General features: G+C 43.0%; 1 protein-coding gene across 3 annotated transcripts in view; it reads right to left on the bottom strand.

Annotated features, from left to right (window-relative positions):
• The window catches only part of NECTIN1 (nectin cell adhesion molecule 1), a 440283-nt gene that overhangs the window by 185815 nt on the left and 229607 nt on the right, over nt 1-24861 (bottom strand). The window contains exons 6-7 of one of the 3 annotated variants that reach the window (XM_077457384.1): nt 12234-12375; nt 11959-12136 (exon numbers count right to left, since the gene is read on the bottom strand). The exons of the other annotated variants lie outside the window; for them this stretch is intronic. Coding sequence (XP_077313510.1) covers nt 11974-12136; nt 12234-12375 — 305 coding nt within the window. The 3' untranslated portion in view covers nt 11959-11973. Of the gene's footprint in view, nt 1-11958; nt 12137-12233; nt 12376-24861 lie in introns of those variants that run through there. 3 annotated transcript variants of the gene reach the window in all.

The raw sequence follows: 24861 nt of genomic DNA, 5'->3' as shown, positions 1-24861 counted from the left end.
TCAAGTATGGATGCTCCCGCTTAGACCAATGGGCATGGCTAAAGTCCCACCTTAGAAAAGTAGCCAAATCCCAGTCTCTTCTGGTCTCCAAAAAAATGGCTGCGGCCCCTCTTATTCTTCTCCAGATCTGGTGCCAGTGGGCTGGGCTAAAGTCTGGCCAGGCTTGCACATACAAAATATCTATATGGAATTTTGCACATTTATTAAGACTCTCCTAAGGGAAAATAGCCACAAAAACTCTGGTGAATGCACAGGGAAAGGACTGCTTTTGGTGCTAGGGAGCAATCCTTTAGAAAAAGCTGAGATTTTCCAAAATATTTCAAAATCTGTGCTTGCCTTAACAGGCGTTTATTTGTGCATGCTTATTATACCTCACTAGGGTGCCCGGACATGCTCAGAATGAAGGATTTGAGGCTTGTATGAATGGGAGTATTTGTGCGTGACTCAGTCACCTGTTATATAGTGTCAGATAAAGGCCATGTCTTTAGAATTTAACAAGTGTGGAAAAATACATCAGTAAAGAATGAAAAAAAAATCAAATGTGAGCTCTATGTTGTAACATGACCCAAACAGACGTGAACGCATTCTGTGACTTTAGTAGTAGAAAGCATAAAGGATTGCTCCACTTCTTTCTTTGTCATAGCAGTCATTGCGCAGCACCTAAATGTGTGATTATAGTATATCTCTGATGTAAAGTATAATTGTGTGTGACTGCCGTGTGAGTCAGAGTCTTTGTAAGTATGTTTATGTAAATCCCAGGAAAACCGCCATCTGTCATACACTCTTATTGTAGGTGGGTCCACCTTTACTAAGCATTGCTGTTCTATAATGACTCTTGTGATGCTGGGCAGATCTCTTTCTTCCCAATAACATCAATGAATCTGAACTTAAGCAGGTTTCTAAACAGCTATATAAGGCAGCGTATAAAACTCCAGTCCAGCTTATTGCACTTAGGCTGAGCGTGTGTGTGTCTGTGTGTGTGTGTATGTGTGTGTCTGTGTGTGTGTGTGTGTCTGTGTGTGTGTCTGTGTGTGTGTCTGTGTGTGTGTCGGTGTGTGTGTGTCTGCGTGTGTGTCTGTGTGTGGGACTGTGTGTCTGTGTGTGCGTCTGTGTCTGTGTGTGAGTCTGTGTGTGTGTGTCTGTGTGTGTCTTTGTGTGTCTGTGTGTGTGTCTGTGTGTGTGTCTGTGTATGTGTATGTGTGTGTATCTGTGTGTGTCTGTGTGTGTGTGTCTGTGTGTGTCTGTGTCTGTGTGAGTTTACAAATCTTTTGTAACAATGAAACATTTTGTTTATTTCTCTAATTTTTGAAAAAAGTAATGTAGCGCTACTCCCAAAGGAGCCACTGTATTTTATCTGGTTCTTTCCCAAGATCAGTGCAGACACACACAGGCACACAGTCAGCAACTAGACATGTACAGTTCGTTTTGTTCTGAATTAAAATTCTGACAAATTAAAATTTTTCGGAAATTCTATACGAATTTGAGAATTACAATAGAACCAAATTTAAAGAAATCTGAAATAAAAAAATAAAAAAATCGAACGAAATTCGAAATTTGAATCATTTTAAGCGTTTTTGAATTTAAATAATTTTCAAATTCTAGTAGTTTTCCAAAGAGAAAAAAATTGAATAGAAAATAAAGGAATTGAATAGAAAAAAACAATAGAATAGAAAAGAATATAACAGAAAATAAAAGAATATAATATAATAGAGTAAAACAGAACAAAATAGAATAGAAAATAAAAGAACAGAATAGACTAGAATATGATAGAATAACATAGAACGAATATAACCATCCTCTAAAATTGGAATTTCAAATATAATACATTTGAATTTGAATAGAATATAAAATAATAGAATAAAAAAGAATAAAACAAAAAAAACACAGAATAGAAAGAATATAACTGTTTCCCAAAATTCTAATAGAATCAATTTGAATAGAATATAAAATAATAAAATAGAATAGAAAATAACAGAATAGTATAGAAAAAAAAAACAACAGATTATAATAGAATAGAAAGAATCTAACCATCTTCAAAAATTCAAATTCCAAATAGGATAAATTTGAATAAAAAAAGAATAGAATAAAATAAAAAATAAAATAATAGAAGAAAAAATAATAGAATACAATAGAATAAACAAATAGAAAAATAATACAATTAAAAAAACAATAGAATAGAAAGAATAAACCCATTGCCCAAAATTCTCAGGCCCAAGAATCAGTCTGGGGCAGGGCTTTTTTTCAGCTGGAACGTGAAGGAATGCAGTTCTGGCACCTACATTACTGAATGTAGGTAATGGCAAAGGTTGCTGGGGTGTGCTGGAGGGTCTACTGAGGCTGGCTGCTGGGCGGTCTACTGTTGCTGGAGGAGATCTATTTTTGTGTGGTCTATTGGTGCCGCGGGGACTTCTGTTGCCGGGGAGTCAGCTGTTGCCAGAATGGATCTATTGTTGAGGAAGGAGCCTATTGATGCTGGTTGCTCGGTGAGATCTGTTGTTTGCTTGTTATCATTAACAAATTCCATACAGATTACTTTGCACCACTAAATTTTACTTGACTCTGTATTCTTGAAAAGGGGCAGTACTGGGAGGTGGGTAGGGGGGTGGAAACAAGGGACGGTGCTCAGGGACTGGTAGGGGGCAGAGCAGGGCCATCTTTAATATTGATTGGACCCTGGGAAAAAAATTTCTTGCCCCCCCCCCCCATGCAATTTCACTCTTTACCTGCTCTGAGACATACAACAAATAGCAGCTAGACTTAAAATCAGAAGTATCAGATCAGGCAGCAATTGTGATTGGTTGCTAGAGGTTACAGCAAATGATTTCTGCTTGTTAATTGGTTGTTAGATATTACTGTACAGTAATACTGCTCATTGAATGGTTGCTAGAGGTTACAGCACATCATCTGCTCACTGCAGGGGAGCATGATACACATATGAATGCCACTTTTATTTACATATCAATGCCGCCGGTTGCAGCTATTTACTTAGTAATGCCACCGTCTTTTACATATGAATGCCGGTTATTTACATGTAAACACAGGGTCTGCAGGTGAGTCATCTGTACACAATAGGGCAGGCATCATTAGTACCAGCACTTCACACTGAGATATCGGGACACAGCATAGGACTAAACTAAAACTTCAAGGGACAAGGGAATTTAAACTGGGATAGTTGGCAAGTATGGGGCAGCTGCTTTGGGCCCCACAACAATGACAGGGCCCAGGGCAGCTGCCCCTTTTGTCCTGCCTTAGGCTGGGTTCACACTGCTGTGATGCGGGAACGCTGCAAATCTACTGTGGGTTCCCGCATCGCATGCCTCCCGGCGGCAGTTCACACTACCCTATGCGAACTGCTGGGAGTGTCAGTGAAAAGTTAATGACACCCCCAGATCAGTTTGCATATCGCAGTGCAGCACCTCCAACCAGAATCTTGTGATTACAGAGAATGACCAAAAATGTGGGAATAGTCCCCTTGGGAATATCCACATATCCAACATATCCAACATTCCGAGGAATGGGAGGGATTCATTATATGGAGCTTAGAAGGGGTGAAATAAGTTCTATGTACTATTTTGTACTGAATTAATCTGTCACGTAAAGAAACAAGTGCTTTAATGGTAGGTCCCAAATGTCATCCCTGTGGTCATTAATCTAAGTGTGGTCATTTATCTAAGTGTGGTGCATCTCTCAGCCATTTATCTCATGGAGGCAGGGCAACTGACACCAGGTGGGCATAAATGCGTGATGTGGGTTTTTCAGTTCGTTCAAGCATTGAGCATTGTTCAAGCTCAGATTCCTCTATCCTCAAAGAAGTCCGTGGAAATTGGGTATGGAAAGCATGGGAGAGCTGCCTATAGCTAAAAGCGAATGTGGAGGGACATTAATGTCTTCAGATAGGCTGGTTAAAGGGCGTAATGTGCCCTGTTCCACTATCTGAGAGATGCATTTAATTTTGTATTTAGTCCACGCAATCGGATCAGGTAACATAAAGAAGTGCGATAAGGAGGGGTTCTTCCAGATGGGTGTATTAGGTGACACCGCATTGTCAGGGTATTTTTCAATAGCCAAACCAGCCTTCCAGGCTCTGATAGTTGTGGACATAGATGGAGTTATTGAGTATAGAGCCTTGGGGGCCACGAAATAGGAGAGCATGTACAGCCTCTAGGGATGCAGCAATGGCTGTCTCTAGCATTGTAGATGAATTAGTGCGGTCTGGAGAAAGCCACCAAGCGGCAGTAACCAATTGTGTGGCCAGAAAATATTTGTGGGAGTCTGGGAGAGCCATGCCCCCTTGAGAGGAGGGTCTCATAAGTGTGGATAATTTGTATCTTGGAAGGTGAGGGCCTCATAGAAAGGTGGAGAAAATTTGATGCAGATGGGTAAAAAAGGATTTAGGGCTCCAATAAGGAGAGTGTCGAAAGAGGTAGGTAAATTTGGGTAACACTTCCATTTCTAACAAGTTAACCCACCCCAATAGGGGGAATGGTAGCGACTCCCATGCCTTCAACCAATGCCTAATATTGTGTACAACCAGGAATACGTTTAAAGAGACATACTCAGAGACCTGCTGAGAAGCCCATACCCCTTGGTATTTAAGTGGTCCACCCACCGCAGTGGGAGATTTGGAGGGGAAGAGGCCTGGGTCTCGAGTTTGATGGGGAATAGTAGGGAGCAATAAAACTTTAAACCCTGTAAGGATTGAATAGGTGTCTAATACTTGTAATGCTTCCTGTAAGGAGGGCCCTGCATCCCCTCTCCTCCAACCAACCCACACGAAGACCCTTGATGTGTGGAGAAGTGTGAAGTGTTTCCACCACTGGTTCTATTGCAATGGCAAAAGGGGCCGGAGAGAGAGGGCAACCCTGACGAGTGCCTCTGTGTAGAAGGCAGGAAGATGAGAGACCACCACCCAGCCTAACTGAGGCATTTGGATTATTATAAAATATTTTGAGCCACTCTGTGAAGCGTAAGGTTAAACCCATCCTCCTGAGGACCCCCCACAGAAAAGGCCACTCAAGTCGATTCAAAGGCCTTCTCTATGTCCAAAGAGGTAACTATCCTAGAACCCTGATTGACGTGTTGCGCATGGATATTTGTGAACAGCCTATGGAGATTTAAATTGGATGACTTATTCGTCATAACGCCAGTTTGGTCTGGATCAATGACTGTAGGGAGTAGTTTCTGTAGTCGTTAAGTAAGGAGTTTGGTCAGAATCTTAACATCATTATTCATTAAGGCAATGGGTCTGTAAGAGGCACACAAACATGGATCCTTAGGAGGTTTATAAATTAAAACAAAGTGTAGAGGTATAGAGGGTATGGTGGTAACTACAAAAAGCCTCTTATATATCCTCATGGGTAAAGACAGTACTCCCCGTAGGAAGTCTTATCTTAGAGATAGTAGTGGTAGGAGGGTCATGTTGCACCAGCAACACCAATAAGTGTCCGCTTTTGTTCCCCTGCTCAATTTTTTTTTGTTTGAAGCGATATTGAGCAAGGTGGATGAGTTCAGTCAAGTGCAGGTTGGGCTCTCTTTGGGAGGCCTGTAAATGAGTAAAATTGGTGTCCCTAGGCTTAGAATTATACAACTCAGTACAGTCTGTCACGACTTCTGTAGATAGCGGGTGGCAGAATTAAGGTCTGATTCGAGGGCAACTATGCCAGAAATTTGTTGACCTCTAGTGTAGGCCTTGAATGCGTCCCAAGTGACAGTCCACCATTGATTTCCCAATATGCTTTCAGCCGGGGAGGGATATTTTTGGCCAATTCTGGATGAGACACCCAATGTGATAGGGCAAGATCTATGAAAGAGGAGGTTTTGTGCAGGACAGAGAAGAAGGAGTAGGCTTTGGAAGATGGGTGCTTCCACCTCCATGCCTCTGTCAACCCTGCCGTCTGTGCCCAGGCACATAGGTCCCCATTGAACTGTTTGGGCAGGATGGGCCTGTCCAAATCTGTGGATATTATGGCATTATAATCACCCATTAGCAATATTTTAGCTTGAGAATGAGGGGCAATCTTCTCCAAGACAGCATGTAATACAACTTGAGAGAAGGGGGGGGGGTGTAAACATTAACTACTATGCACCTGCAGTTCCACAAGGTAAATACCACAATAACAAACTTCCCTTTGGGGTCAGTGTAAATGGATTCAACCACAGAAGGAACATTTTTGTTGATCAATATGGAGACCCTCCTAGCCAAAGTAGAGTATGTGGCATCATATGCTTTATGAACCCATGTTTTTTTCAAAGTTAGTAGTTTGCTGCCCATAAAATGTGATAAAATGTGTTTTTTTCAGAGAAGTAAGATGTGAGGCTTGTGGGACTTCAAATATTGGAAGAGCAGAGCCCGCTTAAATTTAGAATTCAGGCCACGGACATTCCATGACAAACCTTGAAGGTTTCAAAGTCTAAGGACGCCATGGATATGGTAAACTAAAATTAAGGCAGGTTAATGTGTAGATGGAAAAAAGGGTCATCGTATGAGCAGCAAGATAGGCATGAGTCAGCACCAGATAAATGATTAAACTACCTAAAACATGCAAAACTAAACATTTTTCCAAGCGCAACTGCGCATACCCTGCCTTCGCCAGCTCCTCTCCCATACAAGCTAGGAGAACAGGCGGTGAGGCCTATACCCGTAACAGTAAAATGTAACTACTGTGAGCCAAAGGCCACATTGTATAAAGTCCAGGGAGACATGGCAATAAAAATAAATGTAGAGTTCCAAATTCCAAAAAAGGAAATAAAAAATAAAAATAAGGGGGAATAAAAATAGCACACAAGGGAAACAAAAACCTGAGGAAGGGCTCCGGCCCTTGCATAGTGTTCAAGTACAGGAGAAAAAAATGTCAAAGTCTAGTAAGGAGAGAAAAAATAGGAGGTCCCAGGTCATAACTGAGGCCAACCAAACTTATGCTGGAAGTCGCTCCCTGAACTGTAAACTCCTCTTGTAGCTTTGAAATGGCAGCTGAAGAAGCCCATTAACATTTGCTTGAATAACTCACTAACTGATTATGCCAGAGTACCCAGCCATTCTGAGGCATCTGATGGGGATTCAAAGAATTTGATCAATCAAAGATGTTTCACACGTAGCTTGCTGGGGTAAAGCATACCATAGGTGAGCCCATTCACACAAAGCCGTTTTCTGACATCCACAAAGGTATGCCGGCGCCTCTGCAACTCAGGACAGAAATTCAGGAAAAAATGGAGGGGGGCATTTTCATACCAGAGCTGAGGTTTCCTGGCTTCAGCTAGTATGATCTCTGTAATTACAGAAGTGGACCAAAAATGGTCTAGTAGGGGACCCCTGTGGTCTGGGACCTGTCAGAACCTTGAGAGCTCTCTACACACTATAGGCAGATGATACTTGTGTCAAGCTGAGGATTTCCTTAAAAAAGTATTCTGCAAAGTTTGTGAGATGAGCATCCTCAGAGCCCTCAGATAACTTCAACCCCCTCACACATTATTACAGCAGAGCCTGTTTTCTGCATCCTCTGACTGGGCCATCAGGAGTTTCACAGTCTGCTGCAGGTCTGTCACATTTTGATGAGTGGTGACAGCAGAGTTCTCTACCTCAGAGATGCGGTCTGGAGAGATGGCCTTTGAATCTGTCCAAATCCTGCCATATGAGGCTAAACTTGAGTGCCAGGGAGTCAATCCAGCCCATCAGCATGCTCTTGCCTCAATTGCGGCCAGGATGGCTGAGGTAGTGGAATCCCCTATTGTATGGGCAGAAGCCACAGGCTGTATGGACCCCTCACCATCAGGATCCATGGCTAGCAGCAGCCGCAGATCTGACCGGACTGCTGCTGTTGGCCCAACTCCTGGAGGCTGGAGCAAGATGGCCGTCACAAGTGTCCCGGCCAAAGAGTTCCAATGCTTGGGAGGTGGCTGTTTCCTGCTGGAACAGCCCTTTGGTTGTATAGATAGGACGGGGGGAGATCCCCGACCTGGCTGCTGGGGTTTGCTGACCTGGACAAAGGATTAGGCATAATAGGTAAGCAAAGGGACCGGAGCACTCACCAGTGCATCTGCTAGAAGCTTGTTTAAAGAAACATTCAGCACCCAGATTAAGATCTGTGTGTAACAACTATAAGCAGGAGCAGAAGGGTGCTTAAAAGGCTTAGATAACTTGCTAAAAGCTTTGCAAAACCTTGCTTAAAGTTTCATAAAAACTTGCTGTTCACACTGCTCTTATACAAGCTGAAGCCATGTAAAACAAGTCTACATGGGTTTTCGGGGTTTGAAAATACTTTTGCATACTCCATCTGCCTGGATAGCTGCCTTCTAGGCTTGGTAAACACATATGCGATGTGAAAACCGGTGAGATTCCAGTGTGGGTTCCCACATCGCATGTCACCCCGTCGGCGGTTTACACTGCCGTATGCAATGCGATTTCAGCCATACAGTTTGTATGTCTGAAATTCGCATCGCACAGACATCGCATGTGATCTGCACGGCATTGTGGTGCGAATCACATGTGATGCCTGTCATCACATATGTGTGAACCAGCATTAAATAGACCTGTAAAAAGATGAATACAGGGAAAACTGCACCATACAATGAAATAAATGTTATCAATTGAATTGCCGTTCAGTGAGTATTATTATTAAAACATTTATAATTCTGGCTCCCACAAACTGGATACAGTATGTGCTCATGTGGTACACAGATTAGTTCTGTCAATTTAAGAAGGTGCTCCTAATGACAGCTTGTTATGTGTATAAAAGACACATATCCATCAATCCCCTCTGTATGGAGCTCCATGCAAGATTTTGGCTCATGGGGTAAGGCTGATCATGAGAAAAGTGAGGGATCAGCTCAGAACTACATGGGAGAAGCTTTTGAATGATCTCAAGGCAGTTGGGTTCACAGACACCAAATAAACCATTGGTAATACAATGCGCCGCCATGGATTGAAATTATGCAGCTCCTGCAAGGTCCCCCCCCCCCCCCCTAAGAAGAAAACGTACAGGCCCAGCTGAAGTTTGCCAATGAACATCTAAATGATTCAGAGAAGGATTGGGAGAAATTGCTGTAGTCAGGTGAGACCAAAATTGAGCTCTGTGGCATTAACTCGACTTGCTGTGTTTGGAGGAAGAAAAAAGCTGACTATGACCCTAAGAACACCCTACAAATCCCTACAATCAAGCACAGAGGTGGAAACATTATGCTTTGTTAAAGGTACAGGCGAACTTTGCCACACTGAGTGGCCAATGGACAGGGCCATGTATTGTAAAACCTTGGATAATAACCTTCTTCCCTCAGCCAGAACACAGAAGATGGGTCATGGACAGGTCACGGACAGGTTTTGCAGCATGACAATGACCCCAAACACACTGCCACAGCAACAAAGGCGTGGCTCAAGAAGAAGCACATGAAGGTCATGGAGTGGCCTAGGCGGTCTCCATACTTTAATCCTATAGAAAATTTATGGAGGGAGCTGAAACTTTGATTTGCCAAGCAACAGCCAAAGAAATCTTAAGGCATTAGAGAAGATCTGTAAAGAAGATTGGACCAAAATCCCTCCTGAGATGTGTGCAAACCTGGTAACCAACTATAAGAAGCGTCTCACCTCTGTGCTTGCCAACAAGGGCAAGTTTCTCCACCAAGTACCAAGTCATGCTTTGTTTGTGGAGCAAACAATTATTTTACTCACTGAACTGCAACTCAATTTCTAACAATTGCATCATCTGTAGCAGGATGCTAGGGGCTAAGCTTTGGCCACACCCTGCTCCCCACCTGGCATGTAATTTATCTTCCCTGGGTTAATCTGTTGTTGGTGTGGGGACATGTCTGCAAGACTGGAGTAGACCCAGAAAGGTCTGTTTCTTAGCCAGGAGGCTTATATTTGTGTTGCTGAACTTTTGCTTTTGGCTTATGTTTTCTACCCTCTGCGCAAGAGTCCTTTTCTACTGTATATGCTGACCAAATAAACACAGGCAGGAAGATTTCCCCCTTGAAATAAGAAGGTTTTTTTTAATTTTTTTCCCTTTTATACTTACCTACATCTCTACACTAAGAACTGAGCCATCGAACATTGCTGATGGCTCGGTTCTCACAGATCCCTGAGAGGAGAGCTGCAGACTGCTAACCGCTATAAACAAAAAACATTAGCGACAATTTTGAAAAACTCTCTATTTTTTACTTTTTTCTATAATACATATCCCCAAAAATAAAAGAAATAAAAATGAATATCTTCATCAGTTTAGGCCAATATGTAATGGCGGCGATCTGCGATTTTTAGTGGGACTGTGACATTGCAGCGGACAGATTGGACATTTTTGAAACTTTTTTGGGACCATTGACATTTATACAGCGATCTGTACTATAAAAATGCACTGATTACTGTATAAATGTCACTGGCAGAGAAGGGGTTAACACTAAGGGGTGATCAAGGGTTTAAATGTGTTCCCTGGACTATATTGTGCAGCGCTGGACATGTTTTATCTCTAACTATACTCATGCGATCCTTTCTGTAGCATCTGACTGTGATATTGTTATCCAATGCATATCCTGGCTGTTGACTGTAACTTTCTTTAGGAAAGGAATTACAAAAAAAAATAAAAAATGTGTTCCCTGAGAGGTGTTTCTAACTGTAGGGCATGGGACTGACTGGAGGAGGTGAGAGATCGCTGTACCTATTCATTAGGAACAGCAGATCTCTCCTCCCCTGTCAGAAAGGGGGTTTGTCTGTTGACAGATTGACAGATCCTCGTTCTGGTTCCCTCTCCTTCCCATGATTGCGGGTGGCCTTCAGGCATTGTGCAGTGAAAGCCCCATAGTAAGTCTATGGGTGATGTCACTTTCCAGCCATTTCACAGCCATTGTTGTACGCTTGCACACAGCTTCCACCACTGGAAATCAGCTGCAGAAAAGGTAAATATAGCGATTTTTGCTTTATAGGGTTAGATAGATTTGGTTTAGAATGTGGCAGAGAGCAGGCTTAGAGTTAGTTAGTTGTTGCCTGGACTTACACTTTAACCCAGCCTTCTCAACCTTTTCAACACAGAGGAACCCTTGAAATAGTTCTCCAGTCTCGGGGGAATCCCTGCTAAAAATTAGAAGTCTACAACTCATGATACATTAGTGCAGTGATTCTAAACCAGGGTTCCCTGGAACCCTAGGGGTTCCTCCAGAGGTTGCTAGGGGTTCCTTCAGCATTGGGCCGTTTCTGCCTTTTGGATAAGTTCCCACTGACACCATTGATCTTTTTAGCTATCTGTAAGGAGGTAATTCTTCCCAATGACCACAAGTGTAAGGACCATTCTTCCTACTGACCATCACACTAATGTATCACAAGTTGTAGATTTCTAATTTTTAGCAGGGGTTCCCCAAGACTGGAGAACTATTTCAAGGGTTCCTCTGTGTTGAAAAAGTTGAGAAAGGCTGCATTAGTGTGATGGTCAGTGGGAAGAACGGTCCTTACGCTTGTGGTCATTGGTAATTACCTCCTTACAGATAGCTAAAAAGATCAATGGTATCGGTGGGAACTTATTCGAAAAAAATGGAAAAAAATTGAAAAAAATGAATTTTTTCCAGGAAAGGGTTAGGGACATTTAGGAAGCCAAGGCCGGGTAAGGTCAAGTATTTCCATCCCTAGGGACTTACAATGATATCATGATTTGGTAAAGTCATGAATATCCATCCCATATACATTTGAACAAAGAGGGCGTATCTAAAAAAAGGGGGGAAAGGTGGACTTTATATGAAGCACCGGACAGCAAAAGGGTACTAGCATGAATATACAGAATTTTATTGGAAAGCTCAGTTGAAATTTTATGCATACATAGTATCGATGAGCAGTTACATGCATAATAATTGGGCCATTTAGGCACAATCCATACAAATTGGTGGTGATAGCAATGATAAGCAATAAAAATGATAACAATGCAGTTAATAGTAGTAATACATAAATATAAACACATAAAATTCCACAATTCATCTCAAGGGAATAGATAAAAATTGTATTCAAATGGTATTGCCTGTGGGACCTATGGCCTCACTGAACCCGAGAGGATAAATTATATAATCATTTGAAAAATCTTGGTAAGTGGATGAGTACACAGCAACCAGTAACTCTACGCGTTTCGTGGCTTTCACGCCATTCGTCAGGAGCAAGCGCGTGTAAGGTCTGCAAAACATTATAATGTAAAATGAGAGAAAAGTTAACACAGGTGCAGAAGACAAAGTTGGGGGTAAAATGTAAAACCCCAATAACCAAGGCATACTTGCTGAGGTTGAATGTGTTGCTGATATGGTGGCAGGGCCCCATAGACAGTCCGATAATAACTCCCACCGGGAGCTGTGGTGGAAACCCGGCAAGCTGGAAAAGGGGCAACACCCAGGGCAGGCGCGGCAAGCGAGGACGCTCTATAAGGGGAGAACACGGTGTGAGCAAAACAATGGGGGAAAGGGGTAAATGAAAAGGGGGGGGAAGGGGGAAGAAGGGAAGAGGAAAAGAGGAGGGGGAAGAAAAGAGAAGAAAGAAGGAGGAAGGAAGGGAGGGGGAGGAATAGTGAGGGTGTGAGAAGGGTGGGTGGTGAAAGAATGGGGGCCAAAAATAATATGAAGTGCAGGGGGACAAATTCATTTTTATTGCTTATCATTGCTATCACCATCAATTTGTATGGATTGTGCCTAAATGGCCCAATTATTATGCATGTAACTGCTCATCGATACTATGTATGCATAAAATTTCAACTGAGCTTTCCAATAAAATTCTGTATATTCATCCTAGTACCCTTTTGCTGTCCGGTGCTTCATATAAAGTCCCACCTTTCCCCCCTTTTTTTAGATACGCCCTCTTTGTTCAAATGTATATGGGATGGATATTCATGACTTTACCAAATCATGATATCATTGTAAGTCCCTAGGGATGGAAATACATGACCTTACCCGGCCTTGGCTTCCTAAATGTCCCTAACCCTTTCCTGGAAAAAATTCAGTTTTTTCCATTTTTTTCTGAATATAATTAGGGATGGAAGCACACGGATTAGCTTTACCAGTCGAGTTGCATTATCTCCCCTGCCCTCTTTGACCTTTGTTTTGTCCCCTACTTTACCTTATTAATTTTGTACCATATTAACTTGCTATTTTCCCAATTGTGTCAATTTTACATTCTAAACAGGTCTAATAGTAGACATTGTGATTGCTGTCGGTGGATATATTTTGGGCGCCACTGTGGTCTGATTTTTCTCCTGTTCCGGGAGCTGCGACGTGCCTTCCGGGCTTCCTCCCCTCCCCTTTGCGTCTTTCATGGCCGGGGAGGACGGATGCACCGCTACTGCACGTCGATGTCACACACCTCACGCTGTACATGCAGCGTCTTTGTGACGCCGCTACATACAGGCTGTGTTTACCATGCACGTGTACAATGGAGGAGGTGACTGTGCGTCGATGCTGGAGTCCCGGCAATATTCCGCATGGGGCTCCGCCCTCCGGTGCACGGCGTGCCATTGGTGGACCTCCCTCACCTGGTTTATTTAGGGGCGATCCCCGGGTGGTCCCGGCATGCGAGGCCTTCTCTACACATACCAGTTTAATTTGATCACTCCTGATCCCCTTGGCTCCCCCTTATGGGGTTTCTCATCCCTATAAGGTAAATTTGTCCCCCTGCACTTCATATTATTTTTGGCCCCCATCACTCCTATCACACCCAACCATGCACACACTTTCTTTTATTCCCCCTCATCTCCCTTCTCACACCCTCACTATTCCTCCCCCTCCCTTCCTTCCTCCTTCTTTCTTCTCTTTTCTTCCCCCTCCTCTTTTCCTCTTCCCTTCTTCCCCCTTCCCCCCTTTTCATTTCCCCCTTTCCCCCATTGTTTTGCTCACACCGTGTTCTCCCCTTATAGAGCGTCCTCGCTTGCCGCGCCTGCCCTGGGTGTTGCCCCTTTTCCAGCTTGCCGGGTTTCCACCACAGCTCCCGGTGGGAGTTATTATCGGACTGTCTATGGGGCCCTGCCACCATATCAGAAACACATTCAACCTCAGCAAGTATGCCTTGGTTATTGGGGTTTTACATTTTACCCCAACCTTGTCTTCTGCACCTGTGTTAACTTTTCTCTCATTTTACATTAATAATGTTTTGCAGACCTTACACGCGCTTGCTCCTGACGAGTGGCGTGAAAGCAATGAAACGCGTAGAGCTACTGGTTGCTGTGTACTCATCCACTTACCAAGATTTTTCAAATGATTATATAATTTATCCTCTCGGGTTCAGTGAGGCCATAGGTCCCGCAGGCAATACCATTTGAATACAATTTTTATCTATTCCCTTGAGATGAATTGTGGAATTTTATGTGTTTATATTTATGTATTACTACTATTAACTGCATTGTTATCACTTTTATTGCTTATCATTGCTATCACCATCAATTTGTATGGATTGTGCCTAAATGGCCCAATTATTATGCATGTAACTGCTCATCGATACTATGTATGCATAAAATTTCAACTGAGCTTTCCAATAAAATTCCCGTATATTCATCCTAGTACCCTTTTGCTGTCCGGTGCTTCATATAAAGTCCCACCTTTCCCCCCTTTTTTTAGATACGCCCTCTTTGTTCAAAGGGAACTTATTCGAGAGGCAGAAATGGCCCAATGCTGAAGGAACCCCTAGCAACCTCTGAAGGAACCCTAGTATTCCACGGAACCCTGGTTGAGAATCACTGCTTTAACCTTTCACACAGCTGGATTACCTCTTTGTGAGCTCTCCACTTGACGCTGAACCCCCCTATATATATATATATATATATATATATATATATATATATATATATATATATATATATTTTATATATATGTATAGAGAGAGAGAGAGCGCGAGAGAGAGAGAGAGAGAGTAAATAATGGATTCCAAAGCAGAAGCAACATGCCATCACTGAGTTCTTAACGAAGGAGGAGTGCAGGATGTCTGACATCCACAGAAGGCTATAGAATGTTTACGGAGATAACACCATTGAAAAGACATTGCTCTTGTCAATGGTGTCATCTCCATAACATTCTGTAGCCTTCTGTGGATGTCAGACATCCTGCACTCCTCCTTCGTTAAGAACTCAGTGATGGCATGTTGCTTCTGCACGGAATCTTCTTTTCACCTGCAATGAAAAAGGAGAAGAATAAAAGTGAATATAGAGGAAGTTTTTACTCTGCCAACATATGAAATTGGAATTACCTATGTACTGTAAGTTAATTAAAAAAAAGTTATGCCCACTTTTAGATTACTTTTGGTACAACCCTCGTGTGTATATGTTTAGTGATGCGTTGTTGATTATACAGCTGCATAAATGTGTGCCCTTTTTATCTAGATTTCAGCTTTAATTAAGTGACATGTTTGCAAATTAAACATGTCATCTGTTTGGAATATAACTACTTTAATTACATTACAACTTCAAAGAGTCCTTTGTAAAAAAATGTTTTACCCTCTCTTTTCAATACCCACTTCAGCTTTTATCCTGTTTAATGCTGAAATGTCTGAGGATACTACTCTACTCTTAAGATTAAAACCCTGCTAGACGCTCTTGTTTCCTATGACCCTTGCAAAGAAACATACGTCTTGGGCTTAATTTGCTAAACAGAAATGCACAAGAGCAAAGAGAGATCTGTATGAAGATCACAGGCATGATTGTGTGGAAGATTGAATGAAATCCCTCAGCTGATCTTATAAAGTGCACACTCTTGTTCCATGCACATACTGCTTGTCTTTTTCTTTTTGCTTCGAGCATCGAAAAAAACACTGTGTGTGTGTGTGTGTGTACACCTGCCTTTACACGCACATGAACTTTAATGGCATCCCAGTCTTAGTCCGTAGGGCTCAATATTGAGTTGGCCCACCCTTGGCAGCTATAACAGCTTCAACTCTTCTGGGAAGGCTGTCCACCAGGGTTAGGAGTGTGTCTATGGGAATGTTTGACCATTCTTCCAGAAGCGCATTTGTGAGGTCAGGCACCAATGTTGGATGAGAAGGTCTGACTCGCATTCTCCACTCTCTAGAGGTCAGGACCAGTCAAGTTGCTCCACCCCAAACTCGCTTACACTATATTGCCAAATGTATTTGGCCATCCTTCCAAATCATTTGGTTTAGGGGGGATTATGGTATGGTTTTTTTTTCAGGGGTTGGGCTTAGCAAGTTAGTTCCAGTGAAGGGAACTCTAAAGGTGTCAGCATTCAAGACGTTTTGGACAATTTCATGCTCCCAACTTGGTGTGGGAACAGTTTGGGGATGGCCCCTTCCAATTCCAACATGACTGCATACAAGTGCACCAAGCAAGGTCCATAAAGACATGAATGAGTGAGTTTGGGGTGGAGGAACTTGACTGGCCTGCACAGACTGACCTCAACCTGATAGAACACTTTGGGATGAATTAGAGCGGAGGCCGTGAGCCAGGCCTTCTCATCCAACATCAGTGCCTGACCTCACAAATGTGCTTCTGGACAAATGGTTAAACATTCCTATAGACACACTCCTAAACCTTATGGACAGCCTTCCCAGAAGAGTTGAAGCTGTTAAAGCTGCAAAGGGTGGGCCAACTCAATATTGAACCCTACGGACTAAGACTGGGATGCCATTAAAAGTTCATGTGCGTGTAAAGGCAGGTGTCCCAATACTTATGACAATATAGTATATATATATATATATATATATATATATATATATATATATATATATATATATATATATATCGTTGTTTTCTGCAATAAGGTACATGTATGTCTGTTTAGAGCTTAAAGTGGTTGTAAACTCTTAAATATACTCAGTGAAGTGTATAGCCTCAGATGATACACAGAGATGAAACTGTAAATCCTATATAGGCTGTACATGCCATCTGTCCTGTACAGACATATACAACACACAGATAAAAGGATTTTTCTCAGCAGCAGAAGACAGGGGGCACGGAACTAACATCACACACACTGCAGAGCTAGAGTACAGAGCTCAGTGAAATCTGAGAACTGATTAGAGGCAAGTGACCCCCCCCCCCTTTACAGGCTCAGGGAAACATAGAGATAAGGGTATGATGCTCCTGCTGTGTGCTTGAGGGGTGGGGAAAGGAGCCCTCTTCCGGGAGGCTTAAAGCGATATTAAAGTCTTGTTTTTTTTGGTTACAAATAACAAACATGTTATACTTTTTTTAACAAGAGTAAACATGTTATACTTACCTGTTCTGCAGTTGTTTTACACAGAGCAGCCCAAATCCTCCTCTTCTTTGGTCCCCCACCGTTACTTCTGGTCCCTCCCTCCTGATGAGTTCCCCCACAGGAAGCAGCTTGCTGTGGGGGCACCCAAGCTGAGCCGCTGCTTTGTGTGTCCATTCAGACATGGAGCCATAACTCGGCCCCATTCCCTCTCCATTGGCTCAATGACTTTGATTGATTGCAGCGGGAGCCAATGGCACCCTGCTGCTGTCTCAGACAATAAAGGAAAGGAAAGACCTGGACAGCCGAGACTCTCATGCAACATCACTGGCTCGAAATGGTGCTCAAGTAAGTATAATGCCGTGTACACACGACCAGACTTTTTGACGGACTAGGTCTGACGGTCTTCCCGACGGACTTTCGGTGGAGGTCCGATGGACTTTCTGAACGAGCGGACTTGGCCACACACCACCGGACTAAGTCCGTTAGAAAGTCCATTCATTTTGAATGTGATGACGTAACGGGATTAAACAAGGAAGTTCAATAGCCAGTAGCCAATAGCTGCTCTTGCGTTGTATTTGGTCTGTCGGACCCGCACATAGACGGTCGTCTAATTTTTTTTATACAAAGCGGTCGGACTAGCCCACACACAATTGGATTTCCAACAGACTGATCCCATCGGACCTAGTCTGCCAGAAAGTCCAGTCGTTTGTACGCGGCATTAGAGGGGGCTGACAGGGGCTGCTGCACACAGTTTTTTTAACCTTAAGGCCCCTTTCACACGGGCACCATCAGTTTAGCCACGTTAAAAACTTATCAGTTCTTATCCGTTGCTTCATCCGTCTTCCATTCCATTAATATCCGCTTTCATCCATTAATGTACACGTTTACATCCATTTTTTCATCCGTTTTTGTATCCGTTTTGATCTGTTCACAGCAGTTTCTGTGCATTTAAGGAAATTACCCAGAAAGCATTGCTCCTCCCATACAGATTTACAAAAAAAAATGATTTCTTCAAAACGGATCTTAACTGATCAGACGTTGATGGACATTGTCCATTAACGTCGGTTAATATCCGTTTTGACGGATCTGGATGTAGCCTAAAAAAACGGATAAAAACTGAAGCAGAGGTTAACGGATGGTAATGGATGGTCATCCGTTTGCCCCTAGGAATGCATTGTCGTCTGTTGATGGATGGAAGAAAAACGGATAGACGGTCCATCCATGTGAAAGGGGTCTAATGCATAGAATGCATTAAGATAAAAAATGTTCTGCCTTTAGAACCACTAATCTATTAGAAGTGAATCATGCAAGGTAGCAGAGAGAGGAGAGATCAGAGAGAAACCAGACTCTGCTTTGCATTCAGGTTAGTACATACTATATTGGGATGTGCTTTGTTCATTCTTAACATCTGAAATTTACAACCACTTTAAAGAATTATCACCACTGCTTAAAACTGGTCATTGAATCCCACAGGGTACCAAGTACATGTAGCACTTTGTTCTGATCTGCCCTGTGGATGTGCAATAAAATAACATTGATGTTCTACTTGCTGCACCTCCACCTCATGCAAAACTCTAATTTTATGGTTGTTCCTATTGGGGAGCTACAGCAAGGTCTAGCTAGCACTCCTTCTTTTCTGGGTGCATTGATAGCGCTATGTCTTAAGCATTCTGTCATGCCTCCTCTCCCTTTCTGTGTCTCTCGTTGAGTGTGATCCACCTCCTCGTCCTCCTTTTCATTTCTTCCTTGTTCTCTCAGACCTCCCGAACCCATCCCTAGCTCTGATGTCACCCCTATCTGCTGTGAACTCGTTCCTTTGGTAGCCACATGTACACTCTGTGGATCAGCAGTAGATGATGAACCGCAAAGTCTACATGCAGTCGTTTTAAGACTACCTATGTATATGCCAGTGTGAGTGGGGCTGGCCATGGAGGAACTGTTCCTACAAGACTATTAGGAATACATAGTAAACAAGACACACATACAGGAGCCTCGTCAGTTGACATGCCATTCCACCTGCTCTGGTGAATGACCGGGCTCATCTCCAGTGCATGTCCGCTACCGAAGCGGAGCGCTTTCCATCACACCTTATTAGATGTTCGTCTCCATGTTCAGACAGTGGTGAGGGCTTAGCCCTTTGACCACAATGCTCTGGATCTACTGCACAAATTTAAACTGGACAAAGGGCTACATGCACTTCCACATAAAAAAAAAATATATATATATATATAAAGTGACAAACATCACAATTGCTCACCAAGTTTTGAAAAACACATGCACCAAGCAAAGAAGTGGCTTAAAGCCTAGTACACACTATCAGTTTTTTTTTTGTAACAAAAAAACCTGACTGCTCAGATCAGTGCCGCTGTACTAACAATCCAATGTTAGTACAGCGACCTCCCCCGCTGAGCTATTGTGTTCTGACAGCCCCCCCCAACAGAACACTCCAGTCAGCGCTCTCAGCCATTGGCTGATCCGGAGCCAGTCAGCTACTGGTTTTCCAGCATGCACTTCCGAAAGAAGCTGGCCGAATGGCTGGCTTCCGTCAGACCAGCTGCCATACACACGGGCCGAATGTCGGACTGTTTTTATTGAACCAGCTGGTGTCGCCGGAATGCGGCCCATGTGTACTAGGCTTTAAAAAACTGTAATGTGCTGTCGGTACAAATAAGTCATCATAAGGTTGGGAATTTATAATAAAAACAACTATTTAGAAGTAGCCGTATAAGGAATTATGTAGCTTGCTTTCCACGACCCAAACCCTTCTGTGCATGTGTACTCTGGTACCCCCCCGGAACCTTATGGCCTTTTTACTTTGTGTGTGTGTGTGTGTGTGTGTGTGTGTATATATATTATTTTTTTACAGTTGCCCTTAGAAATACAATATCTGTATTTTCTCCATGATGTATAAGTCCTACATGAAAATCACAGAGAAAAATCTTTTTTTGTTCCAAATAGGGAAGCACTTAGCTTGCGTTCATGTGAATGCTGGAGCGTGTGCTGATTTACAAACCATGTTGGTTAGTTAATTTTCTTTGTGTACATTATCATAGCTGTGCATATCTCCACGGGCATCATGAGCTAATGGCAAATACCTCAACGATGTGAAATGGTCTTTCAGCGGAATTGTGTACTCATTGATGCAATGGGGAACATGTATATTCTCTACTAATTTAGGTCCCTTATGTCCACATGAGCTAAAAAAACATCTATACTGGTTTATACCAATGATATTCAGCAAGCACCCACAACAGGGACGTGCAGTCAGGGGAGGCAAGACCTCACCCACCACTGGATAAAATGTGGGGCTCCTTATGGTTCCAAAGATATGGGGCTCCTTGTGCAGCCTGTCAGAAGCTAAATACAGAGCGGCCAGTTTAAATACCATCTGTCCCACTCTGTTTGCAGAAGACTGAGAGGATGAGCTCACAGTGCCTCTCCTCACTTCTTGTCAGAGGCACTGAGCTCAATGAACAGCTTGGAGTCTTGGACCAATAGTAAAGTACCATTGGTTCCAGCTGTCCAATAAAAATGCTGCAGTGGAGGCACGCCTCTAACTGCAGTGTCAGCTCAGCCCTCTTAACTACAAGGAAAAAACGTGTTTATGTGTATAAGATTTACCCACAATCCAATGTTTTTCTCACACAGTTAAGAGGGAGAATGAGAATCTGTTGCTGCTGAAAAGGTACAAGCGAAATCATATATTGTTATTCTCAGGGCTTTTTTTCTCAAACATTGGGTGCTAGAACTCAACCACGACCCCCCAACCCCCAAAACCCCTCCTCCCACACACACCCTCCAAATCACATCAAATAGTGGGTTTGGTCATATTTCACAAACAGTAGAAGGGTCTTAAAGGGGTATTAAATATCAGGATTGCACTACATACAGAGTGCAGAGTTCACGGGGGTTACACACAGAGTGCAGAGCTGTCAGTTGTAAACACAGAAACCAGACTTCTGTGTTTACAAGTGACTGACTGTGGTGAGCAGGCACCAAAGGGTCTGAGCCAGAGGTGGTGGAACTGAATTCCACCAAGTTCCCCCTGAAAAAAAAGCCCTGGTTATGCTATATGTTATAAGATCATTTATAATTTATCTATTTACTGTGAAATTACTGTTTAGAAGTTATAACTTCAAACTTCAGTAATTTGTCAGTTAAGCCCCCTGCTTGAGTACAGATTTTGAAAATATAGTAAATTACCTTAAAAACAATATATAATACTTATGGTAATTAACCCCTTGCCACCCAGGCCAATTCTGACACTTCTCTCCTACATGTAAAAATCGTAATTGTTTGCAAGAAAATTACTCAGAACCCCCAAACATTATATATATTGTTTTAGCAGACACCCTAGGGAATAAAATGGTGGTTGTTGCAACTTTTTATGTCACACAATATTTGTGCAGCAATTTTTTTAAATGTGTTTTTTTTTTTGGGGGGGGGATGTTTAATGAATAAAAAAAAAACTCTAACGCTAGCCCAATTTTTTTTGCATAATGTGAAAGATGATGTTACGCTGAGTAAATAGATACCTAACATGTCCCACTTTAAAATTGCGCACACTTGTGGAATGGTGCCAAACTTCAGTACATGTAAATCTCCATAGGAGACGCTTTAAATTTTTTTTACAGGGTACATGTTTAGCGTTACAGAGAAGGTCTAGTGCAAGAATCATTGCTCTCGCTTTAACGATGACGGCGTATGTAACCTGCGTGTATCTTGCTCTGATACTAGCTAGTGTCTCACCAGCCATTGACCTCAACGCATGTCCCAGACCCACAACCCATCCAGAATGCTACATAGAAATTTACATTACTCATATACATACTGTCATGGATGGGAAGAAAAACTGCAGTGAAATAAAAATGCTGTTTTAGCTTTAATTGCCATCGCAGCTTGTCACAAATGACCCCAGTAATAGCCGCTGAGGCACCTTGGCCAAACCATGATAGGCCAGATCCATAAAAATCTGACATATGACAACTGCATGCTGACAAAGCACAGAGCAATTTTATATCTGCTATGACAGCTTTCACGCCGTATTATAAAACCAGATTCATTGCTGATGTGCATCATTTGCAGTTAAAGTCTTTAGGGATTGAGCCAAAGACATCCGTCCGCTATAGAGGGTAAAGCAAGAATGAAGAAAGACAAACCAGAAAATGGGTTCAGTCTCCTTAACACAAGTAGTCCTCAGATTAGTCACAGTGTTTTCATGTTGCAGCGTGTGAATTGATTTAGCAGTCATTACCAGCATGGAAGAACTAAAAGAAAAACAAGATCTTATAAGGTTTGATCGTTGGCTTACCAGATAATTTTCATTGTTAGCTCAGTAACAGGTTGTAGTAATTCCAACTATTAGCTCTTCCTCAAGGATGAAAACATCCAGCAGGCTTTACATCAACATTATAAAACACAGGATCTAAACTCAAAGCCCACCTACACTATTGATCCCACCAAGGAGTGTAAAAAAAGATATAACTCAATGAAGCTGACACTTTAAATACAATTGAATAACAACACAACATCTGCCATAGTAAAGCAAATAGAACCATATGTATACATGGTAAATAGTAGACATATGCAGAGTAAAATATTTCATTTCGGAATTTCGTTTTCGTCCGAAAAATGTATTTATTTAGTTACTCCCGAAATTCGTTTTTATTTATTTAGTTTTTCGTTAAAAAATTGCATTCATCCGGAAATCCACATGAATTACGGTCGAATCTGTCTTTGAAGGCTTATGGTGTCTGTCGAATGTATAAAGAAGATTCGACTGCGCTAGTATATAGCATACTTCGTGTGAACTTTAGAACCCTATTAAAGTCTATGGGACTCCAACGTTCAAAATCTAAAGTGCTAATTTTAAAGGCTAATATGCAAGTTACTGTCCTAAAAAGTTTTTGGGGACCCGGGTCCTGCCCCAGGGGACATGTATCAATGCAAAAAAAAGTTTTAAAAACGTCAGTTTTTTCGGGACCAGTGATTTTAATAATGATTAAAGTGAAACAATAAAAGTGTAATATTCCTTTAAATTTCGTACGGGGGGGGGGGGGGGGTGTCTATAGTATGCCTGTGAAGGGGCGCATGTTTCTGGTGCTTAAAACTGTCCCTCCACAAAGTGTCATTTATGCTGGAAAAAAAGTCCTTTAAAATCACTCGCAGCTATTATGAATTGTCGGCTCCGTAATACAGAGAACACTCATTGAAAGTCATTGATAAAAAAAATAAAAAAGCGTGGGGGTCCCCCAAATTCAATTACCAGGCCCTTCAGGTATGGTATGGATATTAAGGGGAACCCTGTGTCAAATTTAAAAAAAATTTAACGTGGGGTTCCCCCTTAATATCCATACCAGACCCTTTATCCGAGCACGCAACCTGGCAGGCCGCAGGAAAAGCGGGGGGATGAGAGAGCGCCCCCCCTCCCTCCTGAACCGTACCAGGCCACATTCCCTCAACACTGGGAGGATGCTTTGGGGGTCTGTGACCCCTCAAAGCACCTTGTCCCCATGTTGATGTGGAGAAGGGCCTCATCCCCACAACCCTGGCCGGTGGTTGTGGGGGTCTGCGGGCGGGGGGCTTATCAGAATCTGGAAGCCCCCTTTAACAAGGGGACCCCAGATCCTGCCCCCCCTGTTTCAAATGGTAAGGGGGTACAAAAGTACCCCTACCATTTCACAAAGAAAGTGTAAAAAATAGTTAAATAAGACAAACACACTTTTGAAAAATTTCTTTATTAAAAATAAAATAAAATAAAAAAAAGCGGTGGTAATCCACTCTTGCTATCCAGCGACGGACGATCATCTCTCCGGGGTCCAGCCATGGCTGATCTGAATCAGCGCAGCAAATCCATCCATCTGTCTTCACGGAGGAGACACTGCGGGATCCCGGCGGAGGGCGGGGCCACCCGTCACCTGATCCCACCCCCCTCTGACGCAAGGGGAAACCCGGGCTCCCCCATGACGTATAGGTGACCCCGCCCCCCTCTGATGTAACAGAAACCGGCTGTGTTACATCAGAGGGGGGCGGGGTCACCCATACGTCACGGGAAAGCCCGGGTTTCCCCTTGCGTCAGAGGGGGCGGGGTCTGGTGATGGGTGGCCCCGCCCTCCGCATATAATAAACATCAGGCCGCCGGGATCCCCGCAGTGTCTCCTCCGTGGAGACAGAAGATGGATGGATTTGCTGCGCTGATTCAGATCAGCCATGGCTGGACCCCGGAGAGATGATCGTCCGTCGCTGGATAGCAAGAGTGGATTACCACCGCTGGAATCTTTTTTTTATTTTTTTTATGGATTCGCTGCACGGATTCAGATCAGTCATCGCTGGACCCCGGAGAGATGATCGTCTGTCGCTGGATAGCAAGAGTGGATTACCACCGCTGGATTCTTTTTTTTTTTTTTTTTTAATAAAGGAATTTTTCAAAAGTGTGTTGTTAAAGGGGGCTTCCAGATTCTGATAAGCCCCCCACCCGCAGACCCCCACAACCACCAGCCAGGGTTGTGGGGATGAGGCCCTTCTCCACATTAACATGGGGACAAGGTGCTTTGAGGGGTCACAGACCCCCAAAGCATCCTCCCAATGTTGAGGGCATGTGGCCTGGTACGGTTCAGGAGGGAGGGGGGGCGCTCTCTCGTCCCCCCTCTTTTCCTGCAGCCTGCCAGGTTGCGTGCTCGGATAAAGGGTCTGGTATGGATTCCCCCACGTCAATTT

Source organism: Lithobates pipiens, unplaced genomic scaffold (assembly GCF_037356315.1).
Source record: "Lithobates pipiens isolate NorthernLeopardFrog02 unplaced genomic scaffold, aLitPip1_a1.2 Scaffold_27, whole genome shotgun sequence".
Taxonomy (NCBI): domain Eukaryota; kingdom Metazoa; phylum Chordata; class Amphibia; order Anura; family Ranidae; genus Lithobates; species Lithobates pipiens.
This window is presented reverse-complemented; position numbering and strand designations above follow the sequence as displayed.